Source organism: Nipponia nippon, unplaced genomic scaffold (genome assembly GCF_047370975.1).
Source record: "Nipponia nippon isolate SJK-2023a ecotype South Korea unplaced genomic scaffold, ASM4737097v1 scaffold_4, whole genome shotgun sequence".
Classification (NCBI taxonomy): domain Eukaryota; kingdom Metazoa; phylum Chordata; class Aves; order Pelecaniformes; family Threskiornithidae; genus Nipponia; species Nipponia nippon.
Window position 1 is genome coordinate 60,490,007 of NW_028262358.1, and position 20,322 is coordinate 60,510,328.

The 20,322-nt window shown below is 37.6% G+C and overlaps 1 protein-coding gene across 5 annotated transcripts in view; it reads right to left on the bottom strand.

The window, feature by feature from the left end:
* Positions 1 to 18,951, bottom strand: part of VTA1 (vesicle trafficking 1) — a 39,405-nt gene extending 20,454 nt beyond the window's left edge. For 2 of the 5 annotated variants that reach the window (XM_087774484.1, XM_087774485.1), the window contains exons 1-4: positions 18,758 to 18,951; positions 4,588 to 4,682; positions 1,283 to 1,410; positions 543 to 618 (exon numbers count right to left, since the gene is read on the bottom strand). In XM_087774484.1, coding sequence (XP_087630610.1) covers positions 543 to 618; positions 1,283 to 1,410; positions 4,588 to 4,682; positions 18,758 to 18,866 — 408 coding nt within the window. In that variant the 5' untranslated portion in view covers positions 18,867 to 18,951. Of the gene's footprint in view, positions 1 to 542; positions 619 to 1,282; positions 1,411 to 4,587; positions 4,683 to 18,249; positions 18,448 to 18,560; positions 18,701 to 18,757 lie in introns of those variants that run through there. The other 3 variants (XM_087774488.1, XM_087774487.1, XM_087774486.1) reach the window with 3 other exon arrangements.
* Between the last annotated feature and the right edge of the window lie 1,371 nt (positions 18,952 to 20,322).

Below are 20,322 nucleotides of genomic sequence, written 5' to 3' on the forward strand. Positions count from 1 at the left end.
TTCATATCCTAATGGCCAGATAGCAAGCCATTTTTTATGAAGTAAATTCATATTCTTCCAACTTAACAGGTCACCTTTTAAAAGTGGGGTTTGTTGCAAACCAAAAATATCTGTTCTAACTAAAACTGTACACAATTCCACCACAGCAACTAGCACTAAAGTTCTTGCTTGCAAGGTGAAAAAAGTGAAGGTGGAAAAAGCCAGGAACCTTGCATCATTTTCCCCTATAATCATTCCTATTTGTTCAGTGTAATGCTGTGTCCCACAGTAATAATCAGACTTCGCATTTCTAACTGATACTTAAGTCATGAAGCATCTTCTAACAGGTAAGAGTCATCTAATATTTCACATGTAATTTATTTGAAATACTTAGCACAATTCCTTATGACTTACTTACATGTATTTGACTACACAATTAGAATCTATGTTCTTTGAAGTTCATATTCACAAATTATAAAAATAACTTTACAGAACTCAAACAATAATTTGCACCTGTGCTAGGAAAAGCAATCAGATAATACACTGATATCCCTAACACTTACCTCTTCAGAGAGCTCCCCAAATACTGTTAGAACGTCTATCAGGAGACTTGCAGTATAAAAGGACTTTATCATGTTTCTGTAAAAAAGAAAACATTTCACTAACTTGGTAATGTCAGTCTCTCAAGATCACATTTTAGAAGTTGGCATTTTAGATCATACGGGCTTATTTCAAACCAATCATCACTAATTTTTTTCTTTTAATCTGATGTTATGGAACTTACTTCATAATGTTTAAATTTAGCAATATTATTAGCTAGTCTCTCGACTACTACGCAGAAAGTTTTCAGTATTTTTTAAAGCTGGTCATCTGTTCTGCACTTAGCTTCTAGTTTGGAATGTTCACTACAGGACATAGGACATACTATATTATCTAGATAAAGCCTAGCAAAGTCATCAAGCTGTAGAAATTGCTGTAAATCAAACCACATAATGTATCATTACAACTATTTTAAAATCATTGGACAGTAAAAACTATAACATGCTTGATGCCAAGCTCAATATTAGACTGGGGTTTTAGAAGGCTTGCCAGTATGTGAGCAACCTCCTAAAGAACACAAGAAGGAGGATACCAGTTAATGTGTGAAATTAGAGACATACAAATAGTAACAAATCAAGTTTTCCGAAAGAGAAATGCATTAAAGCACAATTCTTGTTTCCAGTCAAATTAAAGAGAGTTTGGATATTCGAATTTCCTGACCAGTACCTTAATTCAGATAATAAAACCAAAGATTTTCACCTACTTATGAAATTGCCCAGCTCTGTCTTCATTATCTGCATACAAAAACATTTTCAAAGCATAATTCTCTACATGAGCAGAACCAACAATTTCCTGAGTAATTGCTTCATTATCACCAAATTGCTTCTTCATCTGAAAAAAGTTGAAAAAAATACATTCATTACCTTATTAGACCCTAGCAATTCTGCAATCTAATTCAAACACAAGAAGCTGCTGATTTAGACAAAGCTAAGTACAATTTAAACAAAAAAACCCTACATACACTTAATTATTTTACAGATCTCCAGCTTCTAACATAACAAATGCTAAAAGTAGCATGCTAACGAGAAAGCACATTCTTTTGGAGGGAGAAATACTATGAATAAGTAGCTCTGAATACCATCTTCAATCACAATAATACTTAAGAAAAACAAACAAAAAAAACCCTTTAAACACAACTACAATATTGTGAAGGAATAGCTACAGATATTTTTCCCCTTACTATCCGAAAGACCAAGCACTCTGAAGCCTGTGTCAGGATGCAACACAGTTCAACTGATAAAGTAATGCATGCTTTATAAAGGTACTGTAGGTCAGAGTGATCATGTATCTTCTTCTCTTCTAACGTTATTTCACTGCAGTTCATTACATCTTTCAAAGAGTCTGAGCCCTACCTTGACTGGTCTAGTGACCTATGGATTTAGTAGAGTTTTCAGTGTAAGCAGTGTACTGCAATTCAAAGACCTCTTTTCAAAGATGTTAGAGTACAAGAATCCTCAGGTTTCCTAATAAAAATCAGTAAAGCAAACAACCCTCTAACAGTTACAACAGGTGGATTTACAGCTTCTGAATAGGCTTACTGTTCGCACATAAGGAAATCTCAGGTTATCCTTAGAGAACAAAAACAGGAACACTGCACGATACTAACCTGCAGCCTTTATTTTGCCAAAAGATTTAAAAACAATCTCTGAATGGCAGTTATTTTTCACTGTGCACTGTGAAGAGAATTTAATCATGCAGGCTGCATTTCCATATTTTTTAGATTGCTGCCAACTTTTTAATACATAGAATGTTGCCAGAAAAGTTACTTGACTTCAGTAGTGGAATATAAGCTTTCTAAATAGAACTTCAAATTTGAAGACTTTTGTTAAACTCATACTCTACATAGTTTTCAAAAAGTATGTGTTTTACAAAGTGTAATTGTTTTTCTTTTGAGTGTACCACAATTGTAAGTTGCAAGATACGTAACTGAAATGAAACACTGAAGTTAACTGAGGAAGAAAATGATTTGTTTATATACATATATTTCACCAGCCTATATATACACCTTACACTCAGAAAATAACTTATTACTATACTAGATCTGACGTTCAATGGAGATGATTTCAAACGCACAAATGACACTCAGTTCCATACGCTTCTAAAATATTATTCACCAAGTTGTTTACTTTTGGAATTACTCTTCACACAATCTGCGATTCAGTACAGCAGTACTGATGTTTTAGATGATGATTCATAATTTGAACCTAAAAATCAAGCAAATTTGGTTTAATTTTACTAAAAACATTTAAATGAAACAGTTACCTATTGGAAAAGCAAAACACCACAATTATGTAAAAATAGTTCTGACAGAAACATGCATTTTGGATACAAAATCACTGCATTTAATTAATTCACATATTTGGAATATTATGAAGTTTCTTGCAAAGAACACATCTGATAATTTCCCGATATATCTACACTGTTTTATTCTTTGCTACTATAAAGTTCAGGATTGTTTCTAAGCTTCTGCCTTAACCTCTAAAATAATCAATTGTCGCAACACACAGAAAGCTGTGAGAAACATTTAGCACAGACCTGCAGCACCCCTTGTGCCTCCTGCTGGTCAAGGGCGGACTGAAAATGAATTATTGAATTACAGCAGAGGTCCAACTTCTCAAGGTACCCAAGCTTCCTAGCCCCCAAAATGCTGTATTAGATCTGCTTAGAAGCGCTCTCTCCATCCTTCCGCCACTTGGCTATGTAGAAGGAACTTCAATACCTGAGCAGCAGTTCTCACACAGGCCATCTTACCAGCAACTGAAAGATGAAACCATGGGTTTTTGCTGGTTTTCTAGTCTTTCCAAATTTGAAACAAAAGGCGTAACTGAACACTGCAGACAGATTAGTTGCTACAGTACCACAAGGGATTAAATAAATTTTAACAATTCTTAGGGAATGAAGAGGAAAATCTTTGGGAGTTTTAATCTCATCTCTCCTGCCACCTATCTTCCCTTTTGAGCATGAAAATCAGATCCATTATAGATGTTAAAATTTGATGAAGTAACACACCAAGAAGTCACTGTACACTGGATTATCCATTGCTAAAAAAAAAAAAATAAAAATCAGAGATAAAACATAGCAAGAAGCCCAAGGTACAAATAAAAGACAAATGGCTTCAGGCATTGCTATGGCTAGATTTTGCATGGAATCATTAATACTGAACACAAAAAGAACCGCTGCTTCATTTTTCAACATTACTTTCTGCTTCCAAATAAGCACTTAATCCTTAAAATCCCTACACTACTTCCTTTGAGACTACTGAAAACTACAGCATATGAACATAAACAGCTCTTGGAACCTAAACTGACCACCTGGACAATGACTTTACCTTTCTTTGTTTAACGCAGTTCTATTTAAGGTTGTTTGCTTTTTAATACTATCAGGTCCACTCAAAAGAAAGTCGCATAGCTATCTCTTACCCACACAAATAAGACTGTGTTTACAAAAATGCATAGTATAAGACCCCCAATCTCTAGCAGAGGATACAATCAAAAGCGTCTTTATCTTTTAGAGAGTGTTTTAGAAAGTTCCCTGGGTACAACAGTTTGGGTCAAAAATTTCAAAAGCACCAAGGACTAGGCTAGCCAGTCCTACAGCAGTGAAAACTCTCACAGACTTGAAGAAATCAAAGACAAATCAATAAAAAATGTCTTCTAGAACTTCTGCATTTATTTCACAATGAATTATGATTTCTCATGAGAATATGTATGAATAAAGTACTGTAATTCATGTTGTCTAGACAAAACCTTACGGCAAATGTCTGCTGTATGGAATTTCAGTTACGTTTGTGCATGCATACATACACATAAACGTACATACACATATAGCTTTATCTCCTTTCAATCCTTCTGCCAATTTATTACATACAACTTAAATTCATACAGTATGCCTGCATACAGAATAGTTGCATCAATGACTGATGACAGAGGATAGTATTTGCAGAAGCTTAAATAAAAATTAAAGTAACATCATGAATCATTTTAGAGAAGAGCAATAAATTCTACTTACAGCTTCCAACTGATCCATAAGTTTGGATAAAAATTTACGGCATTCTGGGGTTTTACTGTCAATCTTCATCCCTGTTTGCATTGCATACAAACGACCTTTAAAGGAGACAAAACACACAAAAAAATCAGAAGTGATTATCTAAGGCAAAACCCATAAGCAAACAAAGGAATGCCCCCGCCAACATATCTGAAAGACAAACTCATCTTGTGGTTTAACAATGTACTACTACAGTACTAGTGAGCAATAATGACAGCAAAATCTAGATATGCTCAGTCTTGCAGAGATACTAGAGATATTTTTCTAATATTTATGCTTTATTTTTCTCAATGAGTATTTCTGCTGATTTCAGATTGGTGCTTGTATCACTAGGATGAAATAGTAAGTGCCTTTGTAAATAATCACCATCCTCATTTGCAACTCCCTCAAACAGGAACTTCAAGTCTATTTTTATGCATAATTGTACATAAATAATTTTCATATGACTTACATATATGTATAGAGTGTATGGATATATCTCAAACATGGAACTTCATGTAGCAGGAACTAGGTAGCTTTAAAACTCCACTTTAACAAACAGAATTAAGCATCTATTATATCCATGTATATGCATACATATCATCAAAAGACAAGACACAAACCTGATCTTTAAATCAGACACAACAGACTTTATTCAACTTCCCCTGCAAGTAAGGTTTCCAGCTTTTCACATGATCTTGAAAATGAATGATTAACATCATCTGATTAAAAATGATCTTGTTACTACCAAAAATCTATGAATTTTAGATATGAACATGGCAGAACTTTATATGCTTCAGGAAATTGTGGGTAAGACCAAACAACTATTATTTACTAGGATTAACACACAGAGAGAAGGGAAAATGGACAGAAACATCCAGTAACAAAATGCAAAACATTTTGCACAAAAAAAACCCCATTCCACTAACTCTCACTCCTGACCCTCAAGGGAGTCCTACAAAACACCTTCAAATGCAGAGCTTGAGAACTAAAGGCTGTAACTCTACCAAATATTATCATGAGCTGGTTATTATGGCATACCCCAATGTTCTTCTTCCTGCAGGACAGAGTTCTGCATGTGATCCTTACTTGCTTCACAGCTTTACCATCTCTCTCCTTCCAAGCGTCTCTTCATGCACAAAGACAGCCTTTTCCCTTCAAATTATCTCAGTAAACACAAATATAACACAGTTGTTTTCAAACTGCACTTATCCTGTTGTTTGCTGCCGAAGAAAGCATTATATGCTCAAAAGCTTGCCTGCCTTCTCCATCTGTTATCAATCTGTCCAATAAAACTAGATCTCTCTCTAGAAAATTTACCTAGGTTCTGCTGGTAAGCATGGTAATTTAACTCATTTTTCTGGATTTTAAAAGTAGTATTTCAGGTTTCATATACAATTGATTATTCAAACCAGACAAAGTGCACATTCCTTATTTGGGACTGCAAAGTTGAATGTTAAAGCTGTTCGGCTGCCCGACCATTTAAACACCCCCAAAAATAATAAAGTACTCGTCCCTTCCAATGCCTCTCTACTTCTACATTTACAATTTATAAAACAACCTAGCACCTTCGTAGTCAAGTTTTCAGTACAGAAAAACCAAGTGAAAGTCTACTCTGAGCGAAACTTCAGGAAAAAATAAAGGCTATGAACAACCACAAAAACTGACCACAACAAATTAAAGATGGCAATTTTAACAAAAATGGCTATGTAGGTCCTATGCTACGTAGGTTTCATCAAGTGACAACACTAATATGTACTCTTAAGCCCACCTGATTTATCTTCAGGATGCTGACATGTTAACATTAAAAATTATGAAACCAGCACATGTAAAGTTGAAATTACATTTCAAAGAAATCCAAACACAGAAAGATAGCGAGATGTGTATCTAAGGCACTCAAATTAATTTAAGCCTACTGCCAATTAAAGTACCACAATCACGTGATGAGTAGTTTAATAGTTAGTCTTCTATTAAACTGATTTTTAAGTACATACTTGATGGTAAGCTTCCCTGAACACATTTCATGGTACGATTTAATAATGTAAAACTTAGGAATGGATACTAGACCTATGGGCCATCTAGATCAGTTATTTCTTTTTGGCAGATGCAAATATCAGACACTTTCAGAGGAAAGTAAGTTCATTTTAGACTGATATGAGTTCGGGTGACATAAATTCAGAATACCCTTAGTCATTACCGGATATAGATTTATCTTACTTGCTGAAGTATGCACTTTCACATCTCTTCCAAAATTCCTTTACATAAAAAGAACTCTGTTTCCATATAAATGGAAATCTTGCAAATGTCTTTAGTCTTGAGGATCAGTTTAATCATTAAAAGATTTGCTTATTTGTTATCTGCTTAACCGTTACTCTTCTGCTACCTATATGTGGCTTTTTTTCACATTCATTGCAAATGCATTCACTTAAATAGTGAAAGCAAGATAATTTTTTTCCTCAGTAATATCCAAAGGGGTGTATTTACAGGACTGTGACATCTGTATGCTTTGTAGGCAGCCCTAAAAAGCCAGTCCTCTCTCCTCTTGGGATTTCAGAGAGTGAGAAAAACTTGAAGACCTCTTCAGGCATTCTAATGAACAAACGCAGAAGAGTGAGTCTTGAACACCCAGAGAACACAGGTCAAAGAACAATAGTTACAGGTAAGAAACATGTTTTTCTTGTCTATATATACCTTTACACTGTGAGTAACATCAAGCAATGTTCCATACCAATATCACTTTCCTGCTAACAAAAGACTCTGCGACCAAAGCGCCCAAGAGTCCTCAGGTCATTCAAGATCAAAGGACTATTATACAAAGCGTACACAGACTGTCAAGAAAACATGAAGGTGCTCTAGCAGCAGCCCTACAGATATTAAGAACAGAGACCTTCTATAGACAGACTATTAATGTCACCTGAACTAAGATTAAATGTGTTGCACCTGTCACAGCAATTACATCTCTGTACCACACAACTGACTATACGAGACAGTTACCACATCTAGCCATCAAACCCCGACTGTATCAACATCTATATAAATTGGAAAGGAGATTTCCTGCATGATCTTATTAACTGGTAAAAGGTCAAAGCACACTTAAGTTACCCTAACAAGACAGTCTACTGCAATCTTGAAGCACTTTCAAAGTTCAGAATTCTTGCATACTCACTTCTTCACATACAGTAATATGTTCGAAAAGAGTACTGCATAACAAAACCTGCCCAGAGACAGGGCTCTGATGAGGCAATCATTGACATAAGGGCAAAAGCTATTCCTTCTTTCTCAAGTAAGTGGTGATCAAGAAAGAGTATGATGTTTGTGAAAAGTAGCATTCAGCACTGAAAGAGAGTCTTCACTCAAATACCTTTGATTAAAACAACCTGATTGTAATGAAGAACTAGGCACCCTGCAGGTCAGAAAATGCAAATCATACCCTACCACTCAAAATCTCCTGGAGCATCAGTTTCAATTGATGAACTGAAGATACAGAAGGAAAGTGTACTCTCCAGTGTTTGAAACTCACCAGTGACAAACAAAATGTTAAGTACATTTAGGCACACAATGCTTCACTCAGTGCTGCTCTAGTCAAAGGTGGGGCTAGGGAGTTGAAAACCTCTATCAACAATCATTAAACTTACCAAGCAGACAGCAAGTAAAGAAACAGAAGTGAAGTGACAGAAACAGAATAGGATGAAGAGAAATAATTTGGTATTTACCTCTACAGACACTATGGAAATAAAAATAATATTCTGTTAATGTTTTGAAATTTTGGTTTTGAAATTATCCGTCTGAAGAGCAATATGTGAGTGGATCTGGAAGCAGTAACTAATCCCTTGCCTTATTACAGACAACAGTAAAAAGTGTCTACTCGTTCTACTCTTTGCATTTTTGTGTATTACTATTACATCTTATTCCTAAGGCAAAGAATCTTAATTTATTTCCAAACACAAGTTTTTCCATGTCTGCATCTTTTGTCATTCTTCTGTCTGTTCTCTCTAATTTTGAAATGTCCCAAGTATTCTATAAGAAGGCTATCTGCAAGACCATATTGGTTTTGATACTACTACCTTTGCCAATTAAGGTATCAGAAGTCTCTTACATATCTTTTACTTTTGTATGTAGTTTATCACATAAATATTACTTATGGTAAGGATACATGATAGCAACTGAAAGACATGTTTTGATCTAGTGAAGGAAATCTATTATATCCTTTTCCTGTTTAACTTGCAGCAAATGGGAAAACTCACTTCATTACTATATTTTCAGCAGCAATGAGCAAAACATAATTTTCCTGTATTAATATCACCAGTGAAATTTTAAACTGGCAATTAATGGTCAAAGAACTGTCCTCCATGTTTATGTTGACAGGTAATCTCAGTAGCAAAGAACTCATAAGCAAGAGGCCAAAAGTTTACCACCTCCAACATCTCTGCAGAGAAAGCCAAATGCAACATGAGTTCAGTTCCCCCCCCATCTGAAAGAAAACAGAGTCATCATTTACATTCCTTTAAATACAGCTGTTGTGGTTTCTATAATATTGCAAAAGCAGTGGAATGTATTTTGACTGTGCTTGCTAAGTCCCAAAAATTTTACTTTAACACAAGTGGTTCAATATCTAACAACTAATCTCCAGAATGGTACGGACACCACAGAAAGAAATCCTCTTAGTGTTCTGTATTATAATTGCATTATTTCGCCTTTTAAAAATACTACACTTGACATGCCATTTTACATCAAAATTATTTCAGGGTTCTTCACTTCAGAACTTCTCTCTATACATTGAAAAATTTTTGAAGTACATGTCCCTAATGACCACAGTAACATACTGTAAAACTAAACAACTAGACTTACAGGAGCCATTGGCTTGGTAACTTTTGACAAAAAAATTTCCTCTGTGAAAAGCCAAGCTGCTGAAAATTCTGATATAAAAAGACAACTAAAACCATACATTGTAGCTGCAAAAGTTTAAGTTTTTAAAGCCTAAATGAAGTATTTGAAGAATGCAGATAGTCTTGGAAATAAGTGACCTGTAATTCTCATCTCTCTTCACTATTTGTGATGAAGATCTGGAATACCTGGGAACAAATAAATGAATGCAATTATTGGTTCTTTTTAAGCTTGTTTTATGCACTTGGCTTCATAACAGTTACAATCTATATTTTTTGTCCCCTTTATCCAAATCAAACAGCAAAAAAGATTTTTATGTGGCCAATGACAGTAGTATACACAGAAAGTAAAGAACTAAGGAGGTAAGCAGGCTACATAGAGCTAATGTCTAAAAATTAATATTGTAAGTAGAGCTAAAGTAATTTGTAATCTTTTACACACGAAGACAGAACTGTTTTACCAATTATTAACTAAAAGAGGGTTTGCTCTCAGTTTGCAGACAGGACATTTATCTTCAAATTCGTAAAGACTTGGCAAGTAATCATTCTCAGAAAAATGTTTAGCCAAGACAACTACAGAATTTATGTCTTGATTTGTTGCCCTTAATCTTTGTTCAGCAAATACTAAGTGTGGGTGTGCTGGAAGGAATTATACAGTGAGCTTTACAGAAACTTCTCTGCTTTTATTTATGTCACGTAATACCACGTTATTTTTCCTTTGCTAATACACAGCACAATTTCAGAGCGAGTATTTTGTCTTTAGTATGTGCCAGGCATTCATTCCTAATACACAGTAAGTTATTCCAGATTTATGTTTGGATAACAACTGAAACTCCCCTCACTCCCATTTTAAACTAACTCCATGCCAAGTAAAAATACTGGAGAAAAAAAGTTCCAGCCAGCAAGCATGCACAATACGTTGATTCTATCTTCTAAATTCTGTCCTACTATCCATCTTTCTTTTTCCTGGTCTAACAGGATCAAAAGATCACAGTTCTTTTTCCCTACATATATTTAATTCTTTAGTATAGAAAAAAAAATTATTAGGAACTGGAATATTTTTGACATTTAATAGTAACAAACTGACATTAAACAGCAACAAAAAACATTGCCATAAACTTTGGCCATATTTTGATTCTGATTAAGAGATGAAAGCTTTTTCAGGCCATAATTTATCACTCATTCATATTCTACACCCTCCTCTTCCCTTTGTCAAATCACTGACAGAAAAATATTTGTTAACTCTTTAGTACAGGAAGACAACAGTTGGAATACAAATGTGGGAAGCAATGTTTAAAACCATTAAACTGGATTGTACTTAAACTACTGCAAATGCATTTTCATAAAGAATGCATCTGCAAAGAAAAATAAAAATTATTCTTGCTTTTGTGAACATTAATGTATCATACTTCATTCGTGTAATTTATGCATGCAGATCATAAATATATGCTATTTCTACACGGCTAAGTCAAAGTTGTCTGAATTCAAAGACTTTTAAAAATAGATTTAATAGCACTGACAAACAAACTTTGAAGGGCCTGATGCCTCCTCTTCATTATACGATGCTGAAGGAAACTGGCAAAAGACAAGGGAAGTATTAGGCTGGTAGCATCAATCCAAAATCTGAAACATTCCAGACAAAACAAATTACTTTTAAATATTTGTTTTCAAGTAAAATTAGTTTAACAAGGAATGCAAGAAAAAAAAATTCTGAGAAAAAGTGGGGGGAAGGAAGACTACATGCAAATTTAATTGAGAAACTCAAAACAAAAAAAGGATAGTATCATGATGCCTTCTTCCCCTCAGATTCTTTCATAGTATTCTAAGTCCTACAGAGGAAAATGGATTGATAACAATATATTTCAAGGTTACGTTACACGCTAGACAAACTTTGTCAAGTCAAAACTGCCTCAAGTAAAATGTCTCTTACTTAAAATTACTGAAAGTTATAGTAAATTACATTAGAATTCACTGTTATTTGAAGAACAGCAACGCGTAAACAAACTAAATAGGCAAAACAAAATTTGGAATTACAAACAAGAGTGGCAATTATGAAGGTTAGATGACAAAACAAGTAATCAGATAATATCTCTAATGAATCCTAGGAAATCACTCAGTATTCTAGACTGCCATTCTTCAGTGTGGTTTAAGGACCAATTTTGGTCTTGTAAAATTTGAGTAGGAGATCTGTATGTGGAACTCACAGGTTTCTAAGTTTTTGAACAATATTTAAACTGTCAGTATTTTTCAAAGCTTGTCTCTATAGTCTAAGAAAGAAAATGAAATATTTCTAATTAAAACAGAAAAACTAGCTTAACACTAGGATTTCTAGCAATTGAGATCTCAAGAAGGCAAAAGGAGGAGAAGGCAGCTACTCTGGATTAGTTATGGTCGAGTCATGTGGATAAAACAGCTTGTAGTGATTAGAGCACAAATCTGAAGCACTCCTGTGGAACACCCTCCAGTTTAGCTTAAACTGGAAGAAACCTATTTCATGCTCTCAAACTACTCTGTGAGGTGAAACAAAGCACCCTGGACGGGCATGACCATGAGATAAGTTTCCAAAGTGCACTCTTGACCTTAATTGCTAACAGCATCCAGGGCTGCATTAGGATTGCACTGCCAGCAAGTTGAGGGAGGTGATCTTTTCTTTCTACTCAGCCGTGGTGTGACACACCTGGAGTGCTCGATCCAGTTCCAAGAGACATGGGAAGAGCCACAAAGATGATGAAGGGCTAGGAACATCTGTCATACCAGCAGAGGCAGAGAGCTAGGACTGTTTAGTCTTGAAATGAGAAGGCTCAGAGGGTCTTACCAATGTGCATAAATACCTGATGTGGGAAGGGGGGGAGTGGGCAGTGAAGACAAGGACAGGACAGGAGGCAATGGGCACAAAATGAAATACAGGAAATGCCATTTAAACAATAAGAAAAATCTTATACTGTGAGGATAGTCACACACTGGAACAGGTTGCTCCCAGCAGCTGTGGAGTCTCCATCCGTAGGGAATTCAAAACATGCCTGGACAGTCCTGACCAACCTGCACTAGTGATCACGCTTTGAGCAGGGGACTGGACTAGGTGACGTACAAAGTTCCCTTCAACCTCAATGATTCTGTGATTCTGCAAATTAGAATGCTGATATTGATGCACCCCTTCTTCAGAAGCAGCAGCAGACCTCTGGCAGGAAAAGACAGTTCTTAATTATACTTCTGGAGGTTCAAGCTGAATAAAGATCCACCAAAAACCTGTGAATTTTACAGTGGAAAAATGCATGTCTACACCGTACAACTGAACTTTAGGAGTTTTATACAAATACATATACCTCAGAAATAAAGTTTCGATCTCTGAAATACACTTGTTCTATTGTATGTTCTCATTCCTATCTCTGTCAGAGCAGATTATTTTAAAATATTACCTATGTAATCAAAGGAAGTGCCCAAAATACTACACAATAGTTAACATGATCTTCAATTTTTGCTTCTGCCCACAGTTTGGTCTAAGGACTGTGAGGTTCATGTATTTATCTTTGTCATTCCAATCACTTCTCACTGTTTTTCTGTCTCCACAGACAAACCAGAGTTTTAAGAGCACACTGACAAATCTTTGAAACAAATCAGAGCAAACAAGCTAAGATTGAAGACAGAAAAAATAGAAAGCACAGGGGAAAAAAGAAATTGAGAAATATTCTTAGTTTATACTCATAGCACAATCAAAACAAGTCTCACAGTACACTATGAAATGGATATCTACTTCTTAAATATTTGACCATTTCAATTTACTTATCCCGAGTAAAGAACAGATTAAAGCTATTCTTCAGTATGTAATCTCTAATAATAGGCTTTAAATCATTTGTAGTATTAGTAGCACACAAAACAGTTTTCTGCCACCAGCAATATGAGAATATGGAAAATGTACTTTGACAAATGGATTATATAAAACTACTACAAAAAATGAATATTTAAACTGGAAAGCTCATGAATTTGATTTTATTAGATAAGGAATGTTGTAAGAACATTATTTTATGCATTTCAATGCTACAATATCCTAGTTAAATGAAGTCAGGAAGTACGTGCAGAACCTCTGCAGTGAAATACAGCAAATACCAGTTACTTTTACTTGCATTAATACTTCTGAATTACATGTATCTTCTAAATTAGTAATTCAAAATGCATCAAGATACAATAAAAAGTTGAATAAATTAAAAGCTCAATTAAAATATTTGTCTGTTATTAGTCCTCTGCTTTGAGGAAGGATCGGTAAAAAATTAGCAGTATTTCAGTTGTAAAATTACACAGTAACTATATTTCCCAAGTTCTGAGTCAGGCCATGAACTTTATTTTTTGTCTTTTTTTTTTAAATTAAAATTTTATTTTTTTTCCATTAAAAAGAAGAGAGTTTTATAATTGGTATGCAGTGAGAAGCTTGTTTCATGGATGTCTGACTAAACTTGAAAGTAAAAAGCCAGTCACATTTAACAGATGGGTATTTCCATTAAAAGCTGAATGACTTTTGATTCAAGAGGTTGTCAGCTAGTGGTGGAAAAAATATTGCCTCTTTTGCTTTTCTCTCCTGCTTGATCCCACAAAAATAGAAGTCTCAACACAATAGTAAGATCCTTTGGATGGATTTCTCTGGTGCTCTTCTACCTCAAGAATTTGAGAACTGTAGGAGATTTTCTTCACACCTTTTTTAAACAGATCAAGTCTACTGATCTCACATGAATGTTTTCTGATGTTTAGCAGACTGTAAAGCAAAAACCATCGCAGCCCTGCTTTTCTGAAGTTACTAGAATATTTTTTCATGTTGCATTCACTGAATATCTAAACACTGTTGTGTGTTAGGAAGTTATGTATCATGAAACATCAATGCTTTTCTGGCAACTCACTGGCATTCTCTGAATACTTTTGAATTATAACATTAACGGCGAGTAAGTACAGAAATGTAAAATATACTACCAATCATCTTTGACAAGAGCTTAACAACACTACTGAAAGGCTGAAACAACAGCTATCAAGGAAAAACTTGCTTTAAACACTAAACCATAAATTTTCAGAAGACAAAACTACCTCTTAAACCTTGCAATTTTTCAAAAAAATAACTTATGAGTCAAACTGCCTATGGCACAGTTAAAGATCTAATTTCTTTACTTATTACACAGGCCAGAGATTTTTTTTTTTTATCAAAGCCTGCCTCCTTGTGTTCGCAGAATAACATCTCAAAGTAGTCAGAGTGTCACTCATGTGAGTTTTTAACATAAGAAAGTTATTTTATTGACCACCAATCACTTATTTTCCTTTTGCTAGGCAACCAATGTAGCATTCTTTACTGGTATTCCCTTATACCTATCGCATCAGCTGACCTTTACTGAACCCGAAGCTACATGACAATGATTAACAAAATACTACGAAAAGCGAGAAAAAGTATCATATGGAGAGGCAAGCACTTTAAAAGAAGGTGGCAGATTACCGCAGTGGTAAACACTTACATTAACCATAAAGCATCTAATCTCTTTAAAAGGAGAATTATTTTGTCAGATCATGTCCTGTCCAACTTGAAAAAATAAGCTTGGTTTCTTTATTTCTCTACAGTTTATGTTCTAAGTAGAACAAATTTTACAACCACATAAACTTACGGTACATATTGTCAAGAAGCAAATATATCTCTATTGCTTCAATCAATTATGTCCATCTAGTAACAGTGGCTAGGGCTAAAAAAAGTAACAGTTTACAAACAACATATAAAGCTACTGATCAGATGCTCTTTTGAATTTGAATACCTGAAAATGGAGTTAAGCATAAAGCCTTCATAAGGAATACACAGGGCTACCAGAAATAAAACTATTTTTTAATTTTTGCAGTGTTTCTAGCAAGTACCACAACAAAAAGCATCTGTGACGTGTTATGGTGCACAAGAGCATCAACGTTTTTCTTCAACGTTTTATTTTTCATGTGGAAAATTATGTGAATAATACAAATCATCCCTGCTGTCCATATTGTGTAAAACGGAGATTAACGTTCATCAAATTACAGTTTCTTTAAATCAACATATGCCAGCACTATCAAAAAAGCAGGACCCCTGTCTTCATCCCAAGCCACTGTGTCTTGTTCCTTGTCTTTGTCTGTGTGGGAGCACAGCTGTTTAAGCAGTAGTGAATTGGCCTGGCTGAAAAACAACTTATTGTTGTTTTTCATCATACAATTACATCAATGTTTGCCTCTGAAGCACATTAGGGTTGGGAATGAGAGGCCAGAGAAGGACTACAGTATCTTCTTGAGGTGGCAGTGCTGGTTTATGCTAGTTTAATACTTCAAATGAACTATGCACAAAAAACATAAGAGAAAAAAAATTAAAATGGTGTATGCAAATAAAATGTGTATCTGCCATCCAAATTCCCAGCTTTGAGAGCACACCTCTGACACCAGTGGATGCTGATGAAAGACAAAAATAACAAGATGAGCAGTAAACAGTTGCTCCTGACAATTTTATTGCTGAGCTATAGAAAGTAATATTTTAGGTTGCAAACCCATCTTACTGGAGTTCACTTGCTTCTGATATTCAAATTAGTTTGTGTAGCAGCTCTTATTATCAGAAATATACAAGTGGAATTGAACTAAAATGCACATAAATCAAAACCTAGCAAACATATGTCCATACTGACAACTACTGTGCCACGGAAACATTAATATTAGGACTAAAGCTTTGGCTAGGGATGAACCACTCTTGGCAACATTCCAAAACTATGAACACCTTACTCTCTTCTTCGGACTGATAGTTACATCCATCATATGACCAAAATTCAGATGTTCCCCCTCACACAGTGGCTGCACAAGCAGCCTTGTGACAGAACACGCGGCACGGTCCCATCACACGACACAGGGTCCACTCAGCTGGCTGCTGTGCCACACCACGCTCCTGGTCCCATGACACACACGGTGCCAGGCACACGCCTGCAGACGAGCCTGGCGGAGGAGCGCCAGCACAGAGAACACGTTCCAGCACACACCAAGCTTTCCTCATGCTATTCCTTCCACACAATACATTCTAGCAAACGTATAGAACTCCTCTGAAACACATTCCAAAGACTCAACAAAAAGATGTTCCTTTTTTTTTTCAGTGAAGCATCTAATGAGAAACGTTGCTTTAACTCCACATAAAATCTGTGTTGCTTTCAAAACATTATCTGAAAAGTATCCTGAAAATTTTTTGTATACCCAGACTTAAACTTTAAAAAAACTACCTTTTTAGGAAAGCTTTTATTGTTCATAGCATGCTAGAAGTATATAGAGTACGTTGTTCAGACAGTAACAATATTAATAATTAATACTTTGGGATTCCACATCATTGTTCCAAACCCACAATGTTCACAATTAACGGTTCATAAACATTATTTTTGCTTCAAAGCCAGAATTAAAATAACAAAAAAATTCCTGTGAAACAGGAATTCTGCATTTTAGTCAATCCAGATACACTCATCAACCATGGGAGGAAATAACTGCCATCAGTGGAACACCGGTGAAAATGAATTCTTCTCCTTTGTGTATTTAAAAGAACAAAGGATCCATGCAAGACCTGTCTTGAAAAAGAGGTGTCACTGCTTTTACTTAACATAACAATGTAATGAGAAAGATATCTCTAGAATATAGCCTTCACTATACTCAGTAACAAATCAGATGTGCTGAAGTACTCAAATGAAAAAATAAAATATGCAAATTTTCAGGCTACTTCAGACAGACAATGCAAAGGGCTTTACAGAAAATGCAAATTATTCAACACAGTTATTTTTTTCCTGTACACTAAGCCTTACGTTAAGTTTCAAAACAGAAAAGACATTAAGAAAAATAGAGATCAGCCACCAAAACATTTCTGTTCCAAAATAAAAATAGACTTGTATTTTGTTACCTACACTAAATGCTAGTATTTTTATTGTATAGCCAGACAGGGTGTTACATCTGATAAAAACCCCCAAAGAAATACAGAAAAACAACAAAACAGTGCAACTTGACCTAGCTGGTGCTTCCTGCCACACAAAGTATGATTTGTCCTGTGTTTTTCCAGTGAAAATGAACGAGTACTATTAAGAACATCCAGTGTTCTAATATTGGCTATCTCACTTCTCTGGTGGCACTCTTCCACATTAGCACAGTGTTCCTGCATAACGCATAAAAATTAAAACTATTCTTCTGGCACCAAGCTGAGAGTTTTTTTCAGGGCTTTCTGAAACCTGAATTTCAGGAGTTCATCCTTCTAAACTTAAGATTGCCCTACAAACTGAAGTACCAGTTCTACCTCTATTTTTTATTTAACTCTTTTTGAAGAAAAGCTATTGTCAAGTAAACCTCCCAAACGCCCTCCTCACATCTCAATAAAAAGAAAAAAAGCAAACAACATAAATACAGATTTCTGGTGATCTGCTAGTCTTAGAAATTTTCCAAATGTGATGATTAACTGTGACAGGAGTTTAAGACTACTAACAACAGGCTTGCAGTTCTTAATTAACTGTGGAAAGCCTTTTAGAAAGGCTCACAGACCACCCTGACAACCATTAGCTTAGAAGGCATAAATTAGCTTGAAAAATTTACATATTAATTTGAAAGATTTACAGTAAGACAAAATTATTTTTGCCGTGTTCATTTCAATGAAACAAACAAAAGAAGAGCCACCCACTCTCCCCCTTAGGGAACCCTGAAGAAGTGACAAAGCCTCAAAGAAAATAAAATGCACTCTATTAAAAGAATTAAAGACTCTCAAATCGAAATATCTTACTCAGATACAGGACAGAAAGAAGGTTTTTTCAGCAGATGAAAAAATCTGAAAAGACTCTCAACTGTTAGTTTTTTGCGATACTCGTTAGGACTATCCCAAAACAGAAGACTTGACTTTATACACGTGCGTACAATCATGTATTTAGGCTGCTGGCATATCCACTACGACTGCAAAGAGGCTTAACTCTGCAAAAATAGAGCACATGAAAGACGGGCTGGGGCTTGCAGCTGAAGCGGCAGGCAAAGAAGACCGTCAACACCCCGCACCGCCCCAAGAGGTGGGGCTTCCCTCCCGCCCCCACTTCTCCGTACACCCAGCGGGCACTCCGCGCAACCCAGCAACCCAGGCGGACAGCGGGAGGGGCGCGCTCCGCCCGGGGCAGGGGCTGGTGGCCGGGAGGCGGTGGCGGCCCCAGACGCGGGGAGCGGCAGCAGGACGGGCCGGGACGCGACGGGCCGGGCCGGGCCCGGCGGGCGGGGCGGCGCTGCGCTGCAGCCGCCTCACTCACAGTAGTATGCCACCACCGGCTCCCGCTTGTCTAGCTCCTGCGCGGTTCGCAGATGGTGCTGGATACTCTTGAACTGCGGCGGCAGCGGGGGAAGCGCCGTGGCCGCCATCACGCGGGCGGCGACGCGACGCGGCAACAACGGACGGCCGAGAGCCGCTCTCGCTCCCGAGCGTGGCGCCGGCCGCTTCCGCTTCCGGCGCGGGACGCCGAGGCGCGTGCGCGGTGGGCGGGCTGCCGCCGCCGGTGGCGGTGCGGCCGGGGAAGAGCGCCCCCTGCTGAGCGGGAGGGGCGAGGGACGGAGCGGGAGACGGGAGGCCTCCGCGCGCCGCGGCCCGCCGCAGCCGGGCAGCTGGGCCCGCCCGCCCGCGGGGCCGTACAGCTTCTCGCGGCTCCTGCGTGGCTCGTTAGTGTTTGAAACGCGTCCCACAGCCGCCGTGCAGAGGGGCCTGGAGACGTCGGGGCGGCCGGGGCTTCCCGAGCTTCCCTGGCCAAGCGGCGAGGCCCTCCCCAGCCTTTCTCTGCCCCTTCCTTTGGCCCGTCAGCCCCAACAGCCGCGCAGCCCTTCCCCCCGGAGGTAGAGCTGCAAGTAAAATTCCTCTTCAGGTTGAGAAACCTTGCCCGTGGGCTGCCCCGAGGCGCACCATCGGCCCGGGAGGCCCTCGAGCGCTGAACCGCGCCTCTGCTGCCGGGGCTCTGCCCTCCGTCCCGCGGCTGCTCAGGGGAGAGGCCTTGTGCGACCAGTGGCCTGGTTAATGGCCCTTCACCAGGCCGGGCTGCTTCCCGGCAGCTGTCAGCAAGTCTGACAGCCCTAGAAAGTATGTCTCGCTGCATCATCACTTCCCAGATAACTTCTTCTCAGAGGAACGTCCAGGATTTATCTTTTTGCTGAGAGGGAGTGAGAACAGCAAATGAAATGGGAACCGTTGAAGCAAAATGGTTTCAAATGGATCTCACAAATTGCAATATAAATTATTTTAGTGTGTCATCTTCTCTGACAGCATAGTTAAATGATTTTTCAGTTTCTTTTAAATGGCCCCGTTGCCAAACTTCCTCCTGGTCTCAGAGTGGCTGTCTACAAGGCAGGAGAATGTCAATGCTCCAGGGCATAAAGAAAGATGCATGTTGGAGGGAGGCACAGGGTAGGAGAGGTGGCTGTATTGTCTCATTGCTATCATGGGAGAGTGCTGCAAAGAGAATGAAAGGGAAATGATGGCTGAACAGAAGAAAGGAAGACAAGAAAGGAACAGAACAAGGAGTGGTTATAGGGCTGGGATGTTGTGGTGGTGTACTAGAAGTTGGCTAGCCCAGAGCAACTATACCTTTGATGTAAAGGCAATCGCATCACTTACTGGGTGTATTTAGCTTGTTGCATTGAAGATGATGGAGGGAACAATTATGGCTCTTTGTTAAGTGAGAACTGAAATGGGCATGATGTCTGGCTAGAGACAAAACTGACTGCAAACGCATGAGTTGGGGATTGCTTTGAGTGCTGTCTGTGAAAATGAGGCGGCTAGAGTATGGTGGAAAACAATGAAAAAGTCAAAGAAGCACTTATAATGTGAACC